The 18,293-nt window shown below is 38.2% G+C and overlaps 1 protein-coding gene across 1 annotated transcript in view; it reads right to left on the bottom strand.

Moving 5' to 3' along the window:
* FRAS1 (Fraser extracellular matrix complex subunit 1) overlaps nucleotides 1–18,293 on the bottom strand; it is a 422,802-nt gene that overhangs the window by 94,838 nt on the left and 309,671 nt on the right. Inside the window, exons 33-37 of the mRNA XM_054591913.1 lie at nucleotides 15,588–15,702; nucleotides 13,942–14,079; nucleotides 11,911–11,943; nucleotides 3,143–3,274; nucleotides 1,961–2,086 (exon numbers count right to left, since the gene is read on the bottom strand). Coding sequence (XP_054447888.1) covers nucleotides 1,961–2,086; nucleotides 3,143–3,274; nucleotides 11,911–11,943; nucleotides 13,942–14,079; nucleotides 15,588–15,702 — 544 coding nt within the window. The remainder of the gene's footprint in view (nucleotides 1–1,960; nucleotides 2,087–3,142; nucleotides 3,275–11,910; nucleotides 11,944–13,941; nucleotides 14,080–15,587; nucleotides 15,703–18,293) is intronic.

The following is an 18,293-nucleotide window of genomic DNA, read 5'->3' as shown; positions in this document are numbered from 1 at the left end:
AAAAATAATAAAAATATCTACAAATTTAAAAATATACTTGAAGTTAGAAACTCAAACTAAGTATAGAGTACTAATTCATGATATATGAATTACATAACTTTGATATGTGTTGTGTAAAAAAAGTTTCAAGGTCATATCAGTTTAGGGAAAATTTAAACAAAATTTCAAATTAAGAACTTTTGAAGTGCAGGATTTATTAGAATTTTAGAATCTTTTAAAAAAACTTTTATTGTTTTTTTTAAGAGAGTGAGGAAGGGCAAGAAAGAGAGAGAGAGAGAGACATTGATTTGTTATTCCAATCATTACACACTCATTGGTTGATTGCTATAAGTGCTCTGACCAAGGATGGAACCTACAACCTTGGCATATCAGGACGATGCTCTAACCAACTGACCTACCCAGCCAGGGCAGAATTTTGAGAAGCTTTAAAGATTCTCAAAATTCTGCCCTGGCTGGTGTAGCTCAGTTGGTGGGAGGATTGTCCCATACACCAAAAGACTGTGGGTTCGATTCCTGGTCAGGGCACATAACTAGGTTGTGGGTTTGGTCCCCTGGACAGAACACATTTGAGAGGCAATCAATTGATGTCTCTCACATTGATGTTTCTCTCTTCCTCTCTCTTTCTCTATAAAAGCAATGAAAAAAAATGTCCTCGGGTGAGGATTAAAACTTCTCAATATTGTTTGGTCACAGAGCCCTTTTTAGGAGAAATGCTACTTTGTGCCATCAGTCCCAACAATTTCAAAGAGCACAGTTGAGGTACCGGTCTTCTTGGATGTTATCGTCAACTGTACTTCCTGATAGATTACTGACTCTCATAATTGGTGTTATGTAATTAAGCTAAAGAATTTATTCATTCTCTGTATTAGTCTTCTAAGCCTTCTTTCAACATTGCGTTACAGTGATTTACTGGTGCTAGTTGTATTGTGCTTAAAAAGATAATAAAACTAGTAAGTTTATTATAATACATTAAAAGGAATATTTTACAAACATCTTTGGATCTCACATGTTAATTACACAAATACAGGTAAAATATAATGTTAACAAAACTGGGCTATGGCTATCATGCTTCTATAGCAGTTTTCTTATGATACTAGAAATCTATTCTAATAACCTTTCATTTGTTTAGTAAGTTTTTAAAAATCTAACTTGGTGACTCCCAAATGCCTACTGGTTTTCTCACAAATTCAATCTGCCTTCAAAGTCAAAGACTTGCCCCCACCCTTACCTCTGCAGGGATATTCAGAATAATGCATCATTACATGATAACTAGGAATTATATAAAGGTTTTGAGAAAGTACAGATTGTGGGAATAAGCATCCCAAGGAAATGACTTTCAAAGGAATAATATCTATTTTGATAAGGCATGACTATTAAAAACTAGATTTAGTTATATTCTTTGTGCTTTTCTGTTCTTTATAAACAATCAATATGTATTACTTTTAGAACTGAAGAAAGCACAATAAATACTCTTTTAAAAAGCTGGTCACATTACCACACTGCTATATCACGTAAACACTAGTTTAAAACTGTGTTCCTTTTTTTATGGATGAGTATCCATGTAGTTTACACAATCAGAATCACAGCGCTATAAATATTGAGGAGATTTATATACCATGGTAAGGTAAATAAATTCATGCCCATGAACAACCCATAGGAAAGTGGCAGCTGACAACTCACATAAGGTTTACTCTAAATGTGTTTACTCAAGGTTTCAGAAATCAACCAATTTTGCCTATAATTGGAGGAAACAGCTTCATAGTTTTGGGTGTAGGAGGTTACACAGAGAGAGAAATACCAAATATTTCAGCCAATGGACTAAACACTAAAGTTCTTTTCCTTTCTAAGTATCTCCTCATAGTTTGTCCCACAAAATTGCTGACTTCTTGTCTGAGTCACATAAAACTGACTGAAGAGCAAGAAATGCCCCCAGTAGGTCAACAACAGAGTGAGCAGCTACCTGTGGCCATGGGCCCTCGGAACTCAGCGGTGTCCTTGAGGAGCACGCCATGCTCTGGAGGTTTCTGAAGCTCAAAGAGGAGTTCTTCAGGCGCGGTCTCGGTATCTCTTATTACCAACTGAAGTCCTGCAGTCAGGAGAGTAAAGCATGGTGAGAAGGTATGTACATTAAAAGCTATATTCTCTGTATACATTAAAGCCACAGGCCAGGCTGGAGACCATGTTGTGGGGAATCTGATAGTTACAAGAAAGCACCCTTTAATTCCTATCAACCACAAAGGAGTGAAAATTGATAATATATAGTGAATTCTCATATTATTAGCAGATTCTTCTGTATGTTAACTTATAAGTAGGTAGTTCTGAATTCAGAATACTGTTTTTCCCCCCCATACAAATGAAGGTGTGGAAGTCCAAAAAAAAGTCAGTCCTGACTAGCTAGCAGAAGTTTTCTTCCAGAAAATACTCCTAGAAACTGTTTTTGTTTTTTTGTTGTTTCTTCCCTTCTTCTTTCTCTAAATCTATATAAGAATCAAGTTATTTTAATGATGGCTGCTCCAGCCATCACTGGAGTGAGAAGTAGAGTAAAAGCGACAGTGCGCTTAAGTTGGATGATAATTAATTTTAGGCCAATACCCACATGTAGAAACTGGATAAGGATCTGTAGAGCACACCTAACAAAAATCACAACATCTACTGTTTGCTTTTATTGTACAATGTTCTTGGTAATGAAACACACTTCTAAAGAGTGAGTACAGTAATAGGTAAATCAAATCACGTACAAAAAGAGTTAGTGGGCCAACACTAACTCTCCACAACTGCTGAAGGTTATTGTGACCTGTCATTTCTCTTTGTACTCTTTACTTTCTAAATAAGAAATAAAGGGAATCATTCAAACGGTTCCCCTCTATTGTCTCTGCTCTCTGCTACTTTGTATTTTTGCAATGCCAACAAATCAATCTCTTGGAGGCTGGGACATAAATTCTGTGTTGTAATCCATCACTGAGCATTGGCCTCTCAAGGGTTGATTTCCTTCTCTTTTCATGGAAATGGGCAGAGGGAAGGATACAGATGAGGCTGCAAAGCAACTTTTGGAAGAAGAGGTCATTACTTTTTGGACGGGAGCTATTGCTGAACTATGGTTCCTTTTCGAAAGCCATGTTTCTTTCAGGCTCCCAGTTCTTACCCACGGAAGTGCTGCCTCCTGGGCTGACCTCAAGCAGTGGGGCTGTGACCTGGAACGCTGGCGGGTGCCGATCAGAGGGGACTAAGTGAATGGTGAGGGCCATCTCTGGACTCGTATATTCTCCATCTGAAACTAGAAAGGGCGCATATACACGCACATAAATCTACTGTAATCTCGTCACCTGCAGGCTATTTTCATAAATGCGTGGCCACAAGTTTTGTACATTACCTTAACACTTTGATGAGATGCTTACCAATGGAAAAACTAAGCAAGCAAGATACTGCAAGCTGTTCTAACAAAACTGTTTCTATGGCATAACATAAAGGCTAAAGGACCCTAACAACAGGTTCATTCTGAGAAGCAAGTTTCATAACAAGCCAATATTGATAAACATTAGTGTGAAGAAGAGTAATATGTAGTTTGCACCCTTACATGGTGTTGGTAAAGGCTTTTATTTCCGGAATCATTTTTAAATTAAGTTCATTCTTCCAACGTTCCAGAGAAATATTTTTTCCAAGTAATCTCTTTTAGAAATGACATGTTTATGTCTCATTAGAAGATAACTTTTGAACAGAACAGAAAATGTCCATACAAATATCTCTAATGGCAATTGTTCAGAAGTAAGCAGGCCCATTTTTACCTGGTCATTATGCACAATGCAGTAAATGGAAGACACCTTTTTGAACAGAACAGTGACCTTAAGATTTCATTTCCCTGGATTATCTGACATCCAAGTGAATGCTGATCACCTGAGGGAAATGAAAGCAGAATTGCCAGGTTCTAGACTCTTATTTCCACTTTCCTATAATTTAACTCACTCTCCCTTCTCTAAAAGCCAGAGGAATTCCGGTACTACCAACTCATCAATGCATTTATCTGCAGTGGCAATTGAGAAAACTGGACTACTGATTATTTTAAATGTGTGGTATGCTTGTATATGGGTTAGTTATAAGGGACTGGTTTCCTTTTTCACTTTCTCCTGGACTTACTAACAGTCAGTGGGAATCTGACTGATACTTAAGTAGAACATTGTTCGGTGACTCCTAGTAATGATACCATTTAGATTTTAGATTTCTCTTTTCCTTGGGAACTGATCTAAAAAACAAGACTAGATTTCATAAGGTATATTCTATGTCCAAGAGAAGTCCAGAAATAGCTCTATTAAAGGACAGAAGACATCATCCTTGTAAGAATTAAGGTTTTATGGCTCTGGTCATTCAGTCAAATGACCAGAGCCAAAGATATGCTCAGTCTCCTCTTTGGATCATCAAAGATAAGAAGAGATGATTGTTAACTTTTGGGGGTTTGTGGACAAGCATACAAACTTTTCATAAATTTCAGTCAATTTGGAATTTTCTGAAGGCCCTGGAACCTAAATCACAAACCCCTCTGTTAAATAATAACAAATAATTGCAAAATACAATTTTAATTTTTTCCATGTTTTACATTTACTTTTTTCTTAAGAGAGGGAGACTTCAGGGAGCCTTTGACATCCTCACTTCACAGAAGAGGAAAGAAAAGGCCCTACAACTTCAGAGCTTTGGTCCTGTTACAGCTGCCTCTATGAGCAAGGCATACCTTTGCCTCTGTGAGTTAATGGAAGAAAGCTATTTTTCTGGTACCTATTACATAACAAGAAAATATATCATGTGGGTACAGGGCTTTGCAAGCAAACATGAGAGCTTACAATGTAAATGTTAGCAGTTACATGTCCAGGCCTCTTTTTAAGCAGTGGCTCTGATTTTTTGAGAACCCTCAGACCGCCTCTTTGACAGAGGCCTCCTGTGCGCACCATTCACCTGGTGTGTTTTCCTTGCTCAGGACAGTTCTGCAAGGTATCTGTGCTTGACTTGAAGCAGCCAGGTCTGGAATATCAGCTTTCCTTCTTCCTTGGCTGACTAACCAAATGAGCTGTTCTGCGTCCTGTGGGTTAATGTCAGGGCCTGAGCTTGTTGCTGCCTTAGTTACTATGAAGTTTTGAAGTTTTCTCTCACAAAACTCTCCTGAGAGATGTGTTTCTTCCTACCAGATTCCAAAAATTTTTCTCCTTAAAAAAAGGAAGCTCTCACACCCTTCACAACAATTAACTCAAAATAGATCACAGACCTAGATGTAAAACACAAGCCTACAAAATGCCTAGAAGATAACAAAGGAGAAAAGCTATGTACCTTGGGTATGATGATGCCTTTTTAGATAGAAGACCAAGGACACGATTCATGAAAGAAATAATTGATAAGCTAGACTTAATCAAAATTAAAAACTGCTATGTGAAAGACAATGTCAAAATAATACAAAGACAAGTCACAAAATGTTAGAAAATATTTGCAAAAGATATATATAATAAAGGACTGTTATCCAAAGTGTACAAAGAACTTTTGAACTCAACAGTAAGAAAACAATCTTATTGTAAAAATGAGCCAAAGACTTAAAGAGACACCGCACCAAAGAAGATATAAAGATGGCAAATAAGCATATGAAAAGATGCTCCTCATCATATGTTAGCAGGGAAATATAAATTAAAACAATAAGAAGATGCCCTACATACCGATTAGAATGGCCAAAATCTAGAACACTGAAAACACCAAATGCTGGTAAGGATGAAAAGCAAAAGGAAGTCTCACACGTTGCTGATGGGAATGCAAAATGCTATAGCCACTGTGGAGCACAGTTTGGCAGTTTCCTACAAAACTAAGCATAATCTTATCATATGATCTAGCAATTACACTCTTTGGTGTTTACCCTCCAAAGCTGAAAACTTACTTCCACATAAAAACCTGTACACAGATGTTTTTATAGCAGCTTTATTCCTAACTGTCAAAACTTGGAAGCAACTACGATGTCCTTTACTGGGTGAATGGGTAAATAAAGTGTGGTACATCCAGACAATAAAATATTACTCAGCACTAAAAAGAAATGAGTTATTAATCCATGAAAAGACATGGAGGAATCTTAAATGTATATTTACTAAGAGAAACAAGTCCATCTGAACAGGCTGCATACTGTATGATATCAACTCATGACATTCCGAAAAAGACAAAATTATGAAAGACAAAAAAAAAATACTGGTTGCCAAAAGTGGGAGGTGGAGTGGTGGATGGAAGAATAGACAGAGCACAAAGGATTTTTAGGGCAGTATATATACTCTATGACATTATAATGATGGATAAATGTCATACATTGGTCCAAACCCACAGAACGTATAGCACCATGAGTGAACCCTAAAGCATACTATAGTTTCTGATGATTCAATGTATGTTCATGTTTGGTTAAAAAATGTGCCATTCAGGTGAGCAAATTTTGACAATGGGAGAGGGTGTGCTATTCACGTGTAGGGGTAGGGATTATAAGGAAAATCTTTATAATTTTGTGATGAACCAAAAATTGCTCTAAAATTGTTTTTGAAATAAAATTTTAAAAGACCACTCAACAATAAAAAAGGATTGTCAATCAGAAATCAGATAAATCAAAGTTAGCCAAAGGTCTTTTACTCCGTAAAATAGGTTCAAGGATCAACAGTTAACTGTAAGTCCCAAGGAAGTCAATAGTTAACCCCTTCAAGTGTTCAAGTTTTCAGGTAAAAGTTGAGGCTTGGAAACCAAACTGGCACACTACCATGATACTTGTTTTACATGGCTAACACAATACACACCAGACTAAACTAAATATCCCAGACTCAGAGTCAGAAACTTGCATCCCGGTACTACTGTTCACCAAGTGTGGAAATCTGATTATTTACTATAATGACCTTTGGTTCCTCAGCCTTAAAATACTAAAAATAATATCTGTCCTTACAATATTGCTACAAGAACAGTGTATATTGTAAGTTGATTTGAAAAATATAAACATTATAATCTATTATATAATGTTATTAACTGTATGAATTACCTAGAACTCTGTCACTAGAAATGAATGACATAACACCAGAAAAAAAAAAGGCATCCAAAATTAAAAAGGAAGAAGTGACACTGTCACTATTTGCAGGTGACATGATATAGAAAACCCTAAAAACTCCACCAAAAATCTTACAATAAACACATGAATTTAGTAAAGTTACAGGATGCAAAATCAATATACAAAAATCTGTTGCACTTATATCTACTAATAACAAACTATCACAAAGAGAAATTAAGAAAATAATTGCATTTGCAATTGCATCAAGAAGAATAAAATAGGAATAAATTTAACCAGAAAGTGAAAGGCCTGTACACATGTAACTATACTATATTGATGTAAGAGACTGAAAATTTACAAATAAATAGAAAGATATTCCATGTTCATGAATTGGAAGAATTAATATTGTCAAAATGTCCATACTATCCAAAGCAAAGTACAGATTGAATGCAATCCCTAAGAAAATTCCACGGTATTTTTTGCAGAAACAGGAAAAATAACTAAAAAATTTGTATAAAGTTACAAGAGACTCTGAATAGTCAAAACAATCTTGAAAAACAAGAACAAGCTGGAGGTATCATGTGCCTTAATTTCAATTCTATTATAGAGCTATGGTAATCAAAACTGTATGGTATTGACATAAAAACAGACATATAGATTAAGACTAGAAATAAGTGCATACATATGTGGTAAGTTAATTTATGGCAAAGGAGCCAAAAGTATACAATGGGAAAGGACAGTCTCTTTAAAAAATAGCGGTGGGAAAACTGTATAGCCACATGCAAAAGAAGGAAACTGGATCACTGTCTTAGACCATACGCAAAAATTAACTCAAAATGGGTTTAAGACTTGAATGTAAAACGAGAAACCACAAAATTCTTAGAAGAAGATGTAGGCAGTAAGCTCCTTGACATCAGCCTTGGTGATGATATTTTTTAGATCTGACACCCAAAGAGAAGGCAAAGAAAGCAAAATAAACAAGTGGCACTACATTGAACTAATAAGGTTCTGCACAGCAAAAAAGCCATCAACATACTGAAAAGTCAACCAAGGAAATGGAAGAAAATATTTGCAAATTATGTATCTGATAAGGGGTTAATATCCAAAATATATAAAGAATGCATTCAGCTCAATAGCAAAAACAAAATAATTTGATTAAAAAATTGGTAGAAAATCTGAATGAATATTTTTTCAAAGAAGACATACATATGATGATCAGGTACATGAAAAGCTGTTCACACCTTTAATCATCAGGGTAGTGTAACTCAAAACCACAATAAGATATCTCCTCACAACTATCAGAAGGGCTATTATCAAAAACACAGTAATTAACAAATGCTGGTAAGGATGAAAGAAAAAGGAAACCCTTGTGCACTGTTGCTGAGAATGCAAACTTGTGTAGCCACCATGGAGAACAGTATGAAGATTCCTCACAAAATTAAAAAATAGAACTACCATATACCCAGCAATCCCTATTCTGGGTATTTATCTGAAGAAAATGAAAACACTAACTTGGAAAGATATCTACATGCCCATCTTTACTGCTGCATTATTTATAATATCCAAGGTATGGGAAAAACTTAAGTGTTCACTGACAGATCAATGGATAAAGGAAACGTGATATATATAGTGGAACATTTTTCAGCCATAAAAAGAATGAAATCTTGTCATTTGTGACAGATAATGTGGATGGACCTTGAAGACAAACCATATGATCTCACTTTTATGTGGACTCTAAAAAATAAAAAGAACAGACTAGTGGTTGCCAAAGGTAAGGGATAGTAGGTGGGAGAAATGGGTAAATGTGGTCAAAAAATACAAAATTCCAGTTATAAGAGAAATAAGATCTGAGGGTGTAATGTATAACATGGTAATTCTAGTTCATAATACTGTATTGCAATTTGAAAGTTGCTAAGAGAGTAGATCTTAAAAGTTAAGCATGATACACCACATAAACAAAATAAAGGATAAAAACATATAATCATATCAATAGATGGAGAAAGAGCATTTGATAATACCCAGCACCACTCATGATAAAACCTCTCAGCAAAGTGATAATATAGGGAACATACCTCAATGTAATAAAGGCCGCATATGAAAAACCCATGGCCAACATCATACTCAATAGGCAATAGTAACAAGTGTTTCCCTCAAGATCAGGAACAAAACAGAGATGTTTACTTTTACCACTTTTATTGAACATAGTACTGGAAGTCCTAGCCCCAACAAGCAGACAAGAAGAAGAAATAAAAAGGCAACCAAACTGAAAAGGAAGAAGTAAAACTGTCATAATTCGCAGATGTCATAACGTAGATAAAGAATCCTAAACATTACACCAAAAAAGTGTAAGAACTGATAAATGAATTCAGTAAAGTAGCAGGACACAAAATAAACACCCAGAAATCAGTTGCATTTTTATACACCAATAATAAACTATAAGAAAGGTAAACTAAGAAAGCAACCCTATTTGCAATTGCATAAAAAAATACCTGGGAATAAATTTGACCAAGGAAGTAAAGCAGAGGTCCCCAAACTTTGGGCCATGGACCAGTACTGGTCTGTTAGGAACCAGGCTGCACAGTAGGAGGTGGGCGTGAATATAATGCACTTCAATCATCTGGAAACCATCCCCACCCCGCCCTGGTCCATGGAAAAACTGTCTTCCACATAACTGGTCCCTGGTGCCAAATAGGTTAGGGAACCCTAATGTAAAAGACCTGTACTCAGAAAATGATAAGATACTGAAGGAAGAAATTGAAGAAGATAGAAATAAGTCGAAGCATATACTGTGTACATGGATAGGAAGCATTAACATCATTAAATTGTCTACATTACCAAAAGCAATCTATGGATTTAATACAATTCCTATCAAGATACCAATGGCATATTTCACAGAACTAGAATATTCCAAACATTTATGTGGAACCACAAAAGACCCTGAATAGTAACAGTAACCTTGAGAAAGAAAAACACAGTTGGAGATACCATACTACATGATATCAAACCATATTACAAGGCCATAGTAGTCAAAACAGCATGGTACTGGCATAAAAACCAACATATAGATTAAAGTAACAGAATAGAGAGCCCAGAAATAAACCTACACTTTTATAGTAATTAATACTTGGCAAGGAGGTAAAAACATACAATGGGGTAAAGATAGTTTATTCAGTAAATGGTGCTCGGGATATTGGACAGATACATGCGAAAAAATGAAACTAGATCACCTGCTTACAATACACACAAGAATAAACTCAAAGTGGATTAAAGACTTAAACGTAAGACTCAGAACCATAAAAATACTAAAAGAAAACAGGCAGTAAAATCTCTAACATTTCCTGTAGCAAAATTTGTTCTGATATGTCTCCTTAGGCAAGGAAAACAACAGAAAAAATAAATAAATAGAACTAATCAAACTAACAATTTTTTGCACCGCAAAAGAAACCATCAACAAAATGAAAAGATACCAACAAAACAAACAAGCGAGCAAAACAGAACCAGAGACATGGAAACAAAGAACAAACTGATAGTGACCAGAGGGGGGCGCGGAGCAGGATAATGGGGGAAGGAAGGAGAAGGGCTAAGTCAAGGAACACGTATGAAGGACCCGTGGACAAATTGCGGGGGCAGGGTTGAATGTGGGCGTGGGGAGTAGGTAGGCCAGGGGAGAGTAATGGGGGAAATATGGGGACAACTGTAATTGAAAAACAATAAAAAGGTTTTTTAAAAATGAAAAGACAACCCACTGTATGGGAGAACATATTCACCAAAGATGTTTCTCATAATAGGTTAATATCCAAAATTCATAAAGAACTGATAAAACTTAACACCAAAAAATCCCCAAACAATCCAATTTTAAACATGGGCAAAGAACCTGAATAGGCACTTCTCCAAAGAGGATATACAGATGGCTAATAGACATATGAAAAAGTGCTCAAAGTCACTAATCATCAGAAAATGCAAATTAAGCCCTGGCTGGTGTGGCTCAGTGGATTGAGCACTGGTCTGTGAAGCAAAGGGTCGCCGGTTTTATTTCCAGTCAGGGCACATGCCTGGGTTACAGGCCAGGTCTCCAGTAGGGGGAGTGCGAGAGGCAACCACACATGGATGTTTCTTTTTCACCCACCCTTCCTCTCTCTCTAAAAATAAACAAACAAACAAATAAATCTAAGAAAAAGAAAATGCAAATTAAAACCACAATGAGATATCACCTCACACTGGTCAGAATGGCTATCAATAATAAATCCACAAGCAACAAGTGTTGAGGATGTAAAGAAAAAGGGCCCTTGAGCACTGCTGATGGGAATGCAGACTGGTGCAGCCAGTGTGGAAAGCAGTATGGAGTTACCTCAAAAAATTAATTTTTTTAAATTAATTTTTAAAAGAAACCAAAAACACTGATTCAAAAGAATATATGCACCCCCATGTTCCTTGCAGCGTAGTTTACAATAGCCAAAATTTGGAGCAGCCCAAATGCCCATCAGTAGATGAGTGGATAAAAAAAGCAATGGTATGTTTACACAATGGAATACTATTTGGATGTAAAACAGAAGGAAATCTTCTGTTTTGCAACAGCATCATGGATGGACCTGGGGAGTATTATGCTAAGTGAAATAAGCTAGTCAGAGAAAGACAAAAACCATACGATTTCAGTTATTTGTGGGATCTAATGAACAAAACAAAGAAACAAAATAGACACAGGCTTATAGATACAGAGAACGGACCGGCAGCTGTGAGAGGGGAAGGGGATTGGGGGGCTGGGTGCAAATGGTGAAGGGATTAGAAAATAGCTGAAAGTGATGATGAAGAGAACAAAAAGAAAGGTCAAAGAAGAAGAAAATTCCATTTTATAATAAAATTGAGATTAAAATCTTTACCCGTGAAATGAAATTTCACCGTTTCTGGGAGACCTGCAAGAAGAGAAGAGAGAAAATCAATGTACTAAACACTTTAGGGTCAGAAACAGATAAGGAAGGTATAAAATATGGGCCAGAGGTTAGAAAAGTAAAGGATGTTTTCATCTAAATTATTATGGTTTTAGGAAAGGCTACCAGGTCATTTGATAATGTTATGTTGAATTTAATGGTGCCAGCACTAATTTTAAGTAACAAAAAGAACCACACAGTGGAATAATTTTCTATCTCAGCAGTCAGAGTGATTTATAATTCATTCGGATCTCATTTTATCAGTACATAAAATCTTACAAATCTGTAAATGTGGGTGATGTCATATATCACTGACAAGGCTCTGGTGGGTAATTCTATTGTAGAATTGAGTGGTGCCTGGGACAGCGATTTACACACTGCAACAGTGTGAGAGATTTATCTCATAGCATTTATCCCATAGATTATCCAGGACAGGACTCCACTCTCCCTACGAAGGCTCTAGAAGCTCAGATGAGTATAATGGATATGGAAATAACTTCAGCCATGGCTGACACATTTTTTTTCCCTCTAATCCCAGGATATCCTGAGTAAAGTAGGGGTTAGAGAACCATGAACATTTTCATGGGCTATTGATTACCCAGTTACTAAACGCTTGGGGATACTCCTTAGAGAAGCAGCCTACCCCAACCCTTAGAGATTATCCCTCTGAGTAACCATTTCCTAGACCATTGCATTTATATAAATAATGGTAAGTATTACTTTAAATGTTGGCCATTATTTAAAACATAACTCTAATTATTTTATCCATGTTTGACTCATCACAAGAAATTAATAGCTGTTCTATATTAATAAAGTTACCATATCAAAATAATACTCAATATTAATTGTGTTATGTGGTACATATACCTTAAATATCATAAAGAAACAGGCTTCAAGAATTTTAGCCTCATTCCAAGGCACAGAAATATTTAGGGTAAGGACTCAAAACTCCTGCTCTCTAGTCGGCAGCTTTGATTACTGGGTCAAAGGGAGAGATTAGGGGTGGTAAGGATTAAGGTTAGCTTGGCCCAATGGAAGGGCACATGCTAGCTGCTTGATTTAGAAATTCAGTTATTCTGTTACTTAGCCTTCTCTTCCTTTAAAAAGATGCCTTCTGACAGATCCGTTTTAATCCCCAAAGGTTGCCTGCATTCTCCATTCCTACATGGGATCTTCCCCAAGGTACTGCAGGACCCTTGTCAAATCCATTCATATTGCTGCAGTTGGAGAGTTCCTGAAGAAAAGCCATCCCCCAGGTCTTAAACTCCCCCCACCCCGATTCTTATTGTTCCAGTGATAAAGATCCAAATCCCTACAGGTGTACAGTGCCTCTAAGGTCTCGCCTCTCTCCCTCCAGGCCCAACCCTGATTTGTTCAACTGTCCACATCCAGAATGCCACATTCTGTCCCTCCCCAGGGACTCTGCACATGGGGTGTGTGACCTTTCTTTGGGAACGGTCTCCAACTAAACTATCCCAACACGCACACTTAGACTAGTTAGCTTCTTCCTATCTTCTCACAGCCATTATCACCCTGGGGGAGCCTCCTGAGCCTTGAGTCCAGTTCAGTCTTGTTACATCTAATTCCACCACCTATCCAAGCTCTTACTTCATTCTGCAATTGACCATTCATTACTAGGATTATTTATTGAATTCTGTCTCTATACCTACATCCTCAAACTCACCAAGAACAGGATTTATGCTTCTTTTTACTCACCATTATATATCCAAGGCCTTGCTCAGTGATTGCCACATAGTAGGTATAAAATAAAGATTTATTTTTGAAGGCATGAATAAATTTTTTTAAAAGTGGTGAACTGAGCCCAAGTTACATATTGGCCCACAAGTCTCCAGCTATTCCGATAAGCTATAAAGCAATGTCACTGAACTACCTAGGAGGACTCGAGGAAGAGTTAGGGTGAGCCTGCCATGAGGGTCCACAGAGAAGAGTTTGGGTGCCTCAAAAGAGAGAAGAACGCTTTACCGGCGAAGGAAAAGGCCATGATCTCCTGGAGGTGGGGCGCTGCCGTGGGAGGACGGTACATGATTTTGCCCTGGTTAATATCTTCCTGTGTGAAATACCGGATAGGAGAGTGAGGCTGGTCCTTGTGTTCGATGATACCTGGGGAGGAGACTGGGCATGAGCATCAACAGTAGTTTGGGATGACTAATTGAATCACCAGAGCCATCAGCTGCCTGTCCCACTGGTTGAGAGTCTTTTATCCTTCAGGAACAATTGCTCTTGGGTTGTTCTTGGTATACTATCCTGTTATTCTAGGAAAGGCCAATCTGAAACCCAAATAGACTCTTGACTAGGAATGACTGACTATCAGCAACAGCAAGGCACAATCTACTGCCTCTACCATAGCTTAGACCAGGTAATTCCCCAGAAGTCATAGATATCTTACCATACTTATGAGATCCTCTCGATTGAGTTTAAGTTCAAAGGTCAAGGTCACAGAGAAAATAGCACAGACTGGTCTCCTGGTGAAATTTTTCCCAGTGTACCCTCCTTCCTTCAGGAACTCCTTAGTCTCTCTGATGATCCGTGGCAACAGTAACATGGATCTTGATTATTTTAAGACCTGGATCTACAATTGTTATTCTGCTTGTGATAAATGCTTTAGGAGCTGCCTCTCTGCCTGTCATTTCTAAATTTTACAGGTACAGAATTGATGCTGCGATATTCTTTCAAGTCCTATGTCCTATTATCTCTTTCAAAGGAGGATATTTGTGAAGCTTGGTGTTGGACTATTTCAGTTTCTGAAGGGCTGAGAAACAGTCCATTCAGGCTGCTGGCCTAACAGAACGTTGTCCCTCCCTGCCAGCACAGGGAGGACAACTCTATCTATGACTTAGCAGCTTAGAAAAAGAGGATGATGACTTTTAAACTTTTAATTTCTTTAGATTTTATCAAAAGGGAAATGGAATTTAATTTTTAGACTTTGATTTCTCCTTGGGAATTTGACCATGTGGTCAAGGGCAGTGACTGGTCTTGGGAGAGCAACCTTAGAGATGGAACAAGAATTGTCTTAATAGAAGCTAATCTCCTTCCTATGAGGGACAGCCACATCTCTCTTGGGCATTGGCTTATTAGTTAAACCCAAAGTTCAGCGATCTGAAGGCTGAGGACTGATAGCAGGGTTCGGCCTCTCTTCTGACTGAATCCAGACTTCCACACATCCTATTGGAGCGTGTGTGGCTCAGCCCTCTCTGAGCTCTCTGGCATAACTCGTTGTCCTTGGCACATTCTCACTCTGGTTGGCTCACTTATCATAACTGCACCAGGGCAGACTGTCCCTACAGACAGTGCCCGTGTCTATCCAGGTGTCTGTCCAGGTCTGCTTATGCAAGAGGAGGGGAGCTCAGTCCAGGGACTGAAGCTATGTGCACACTATGCTCTCCATTACAGCTCTGTTGATACGAAGTTGATATGTTCATCTCCCTAGGTCTGACCACAGTGTCTCTTTTTCTCAATTGGTCCTAAACTCAGAGAATGGGAACACAGGATATTAGTAATTGTTACATCTTGAAATTTCAACAAGTCTAAGCAGAGAAAACTCCAGAGCTTTTAAGGCTGGTCAACAGCTAGAAGACATCACTTAAGTGATCATTTACTACACATCTTACCTTGATTTGGATGCAGGGGTATAGTGATATTGTATATAATCTTTCCACTTGGTTTCTCAGAATTTACAAAGGAGAGGGAATGAGGCTGAATCACAGTCAGGTCCTCTTCCTGAGCCTAAACACAATTTAAGAAGGAAGAAACGGTGTGATGAAAACAAATGTCAGAGGCAAAAACAAATATTATTATGAAAACAAAGCAAACCCATTCTGGGCTTTTAAATTAGTCTCACGTAACAAAATTTTCTCTGAGGGTTCAAAAGAAGTAGCTGGTCTCTTGCACTGTAGATTGGTCCCAGCCCTAGGAAGCTCACAGGGCTATAGAGTCCTCTTCAGGCTTCCTTGCAACCTCACCCTTCTCCCTCCTGCCCCCTGCCCCAGGTTTATCCTGCTGCATGTGCTGGGAATTTCAATATGGCCACTTGCCCTCGGTGGAGCTCACAGTGGTGCATGTTTGCAAATGAGCCATCACAGCTGGCTATTCTACTGTTCACAGCTGGATTACTACATTTCTGCTCCTTCAACTTAATGAACTAAAGTCGCATCTGGTAAAAAGTTCCCTCTAACCCACCAGCTTTGCTGATAAGAACTGTGATTCTTTGTTTTGTTTTGTATTTTTAAACCGTGATGGTTTCAGAGAACTAAAGAGGAACTCAAAAATCTACAAAGGCTCATCATTTGAATTGAGATTTAAGAATTATTGGTTTATTAAAGAAAATAATAAAACAGTCAAGATTTCTCTTTGTCTCCATTCTACTATTCAAAAAGAATCAGATACTGCTTTTCTCCTCTAGTTCTCAGAATACGATGAAGACTCAGGCAAAATTACTCAGAAGACCACTGTGTGTGTAGCACCTTTTACTATCCATTCACCTGTGTACATCCATCGCACATTATCAGTGACAACACTTGAGAAAAGGGGGGCAGAGGGAAAGATTCAGTGTCTCCTGACCAGGCATCCCTGTGAGGTGGGGACAGCAGCAAAAACAGTGGAGAGCAGAGGAGAAGGGAGTGTGAGCATGGCCCCTCTGGCTGGCCACACATGCTGTCAATCAAACAACAAAAACAGCGAGCTCTTCGCAGGCTCTTCCTAACTGACCCCTGAAGGGCTGGAGTTTGACTCCTCTCCTCCTTGAAGCTGTGCTTCCTTCAGAAGGAATTTCCCAGTTTAGGAAAGGATTAAGTAGGGTTTAGTAATTCTTATGGAGGAGGCGTGGTATTCTTCCTTTTAACCAGGAAAAGATTGAAGGTTACAGTTGCTCTTTTAATTGTCCCCAAGGCCTACTTGTCCTGGGAAGAGGCAGCAATAGTGGATTAAGACAATCCCTCTATAGCAAAGTCATATTTCAGGGCATTGCTCAGCTCTGGAAGGTATAAAGCAAAGCAAATCAGGATTTCAAAGTAGTACCTGATCTCTCACTCTAAAATAAAACAAGTAAGGACAACAAATTAAAAACATATGCCCTATATAAGGTGTGTACTGTCCATGCATGTGTGTACACGCCTATACATGTGTACACATGTGTGCACAGATGCATGGAAAAAAAGTGCAGGTTCAGCACATGGTTCAGTATCGTTTGCCACCTTTGTGATCTCAAAGCCATCAGACTAACTGCAAATTCTGTGTATTATTAAATATTTTTGAAAATCAAGAGGTCTCTTAAATACTAAAGTGATAAGAAGAAAGAATTAGCATGGACTTAGGACGATGGAAAAGAGAACTATGTTCCAGCCAAGATAACAGATAATTCATATCCATGAAATTTATGGATACTATTTCTCTACTAATTGAAATAGACACTAGGTAGAAAAAAGACTTGATTCTCTGAACAAAGCAATATTGAGGTTGTGATGTATCAAAGTATAATCAATTTTAATATTGCCTATTTGGAAAGTTCAATACTCATCAATTAAACATAGTAAGAAATGAGAGATTAAATTTCATAGAAATCATTACAGAAGACACTTTTATTAACATATCTGTCAACAAAAGAATACTACAGAATAATTAATGACTTTCCTCATAGCCGCATTATTTCTGCGTACATCCAGAATCCAACCACATCCCACGTTGGCCATGGCCACCACCAGGATGGCTCTCAGCTGCTCTCTTGCTCTGCCCCCATCAATGCCCCCCCAATTCTATTTCAGCCCAGCAGCCAATGTGATCCCTTTAAAAAGGACATTAGACCTCTGCTCAACACCCTGCAATGGCTCTCCATTTTCCTCAGAATGAAAGCTAAATCCTTATCACGGCCTCTGAGGCCTGACGTGATCTGCACCCTGCACCGCCTCCTGCACCCCACCCCACCCCGCGCACATACTGAGCAAATCTGTGAATTCATGTCAGTTACACTTGCTTTCCTGGCTTCCTTGCTGTCCCCTGAACACCTAAGCAAGTTCCCAGCTCGATGCCTCTAAACACATGTTTCCCTGGCCCTGGAATGCTCTCTCCTCAGGCATCTGCATGGCTATCTCTCTCCCTCGCTTCCTGCAAGTCTTGCCTTAAATGTCATTGTCTTAACAAAGCCCACCCTGACCGCCTTATTTAAAATTGCAACTCATGTCTCCTCCGCCCCCACCACTACCTTCCTGATACCCTTGGCCCTGATCTACTTCTTGTTTTACCATAATACTTCAGACTAACTTGCTACGTGTGAGTTATTTATTTTATTACTTATACCCAATAGAATGTAAACTCCATGAGAA

The sequence above is a fragment of the Pteronotus mesoamericanus genome, unplaced genomic scaffold (genome assembly GCF_021234165.1).
Source record: "Pteronotus mesoamericanus isolate MK-2021 breed Mesoamerican mustached bat unplaced genomic scaffold, CSHL_Meso_final contig_130, whole genome shotgun sequence".
In the NCBI taxonomy this organism is placed as follows: domain Eukaryota; kingdom Metazoa; phylum Chordata; class Mammalia; order Chiroptera; family Mormoopidae; genus Pteronotus; species Pteronotus mesoamericanus.
Note: the sequence above shows the minus strand (reverse complement) of the source record. Positions and strands in the feature narration are given on the sequence as shown.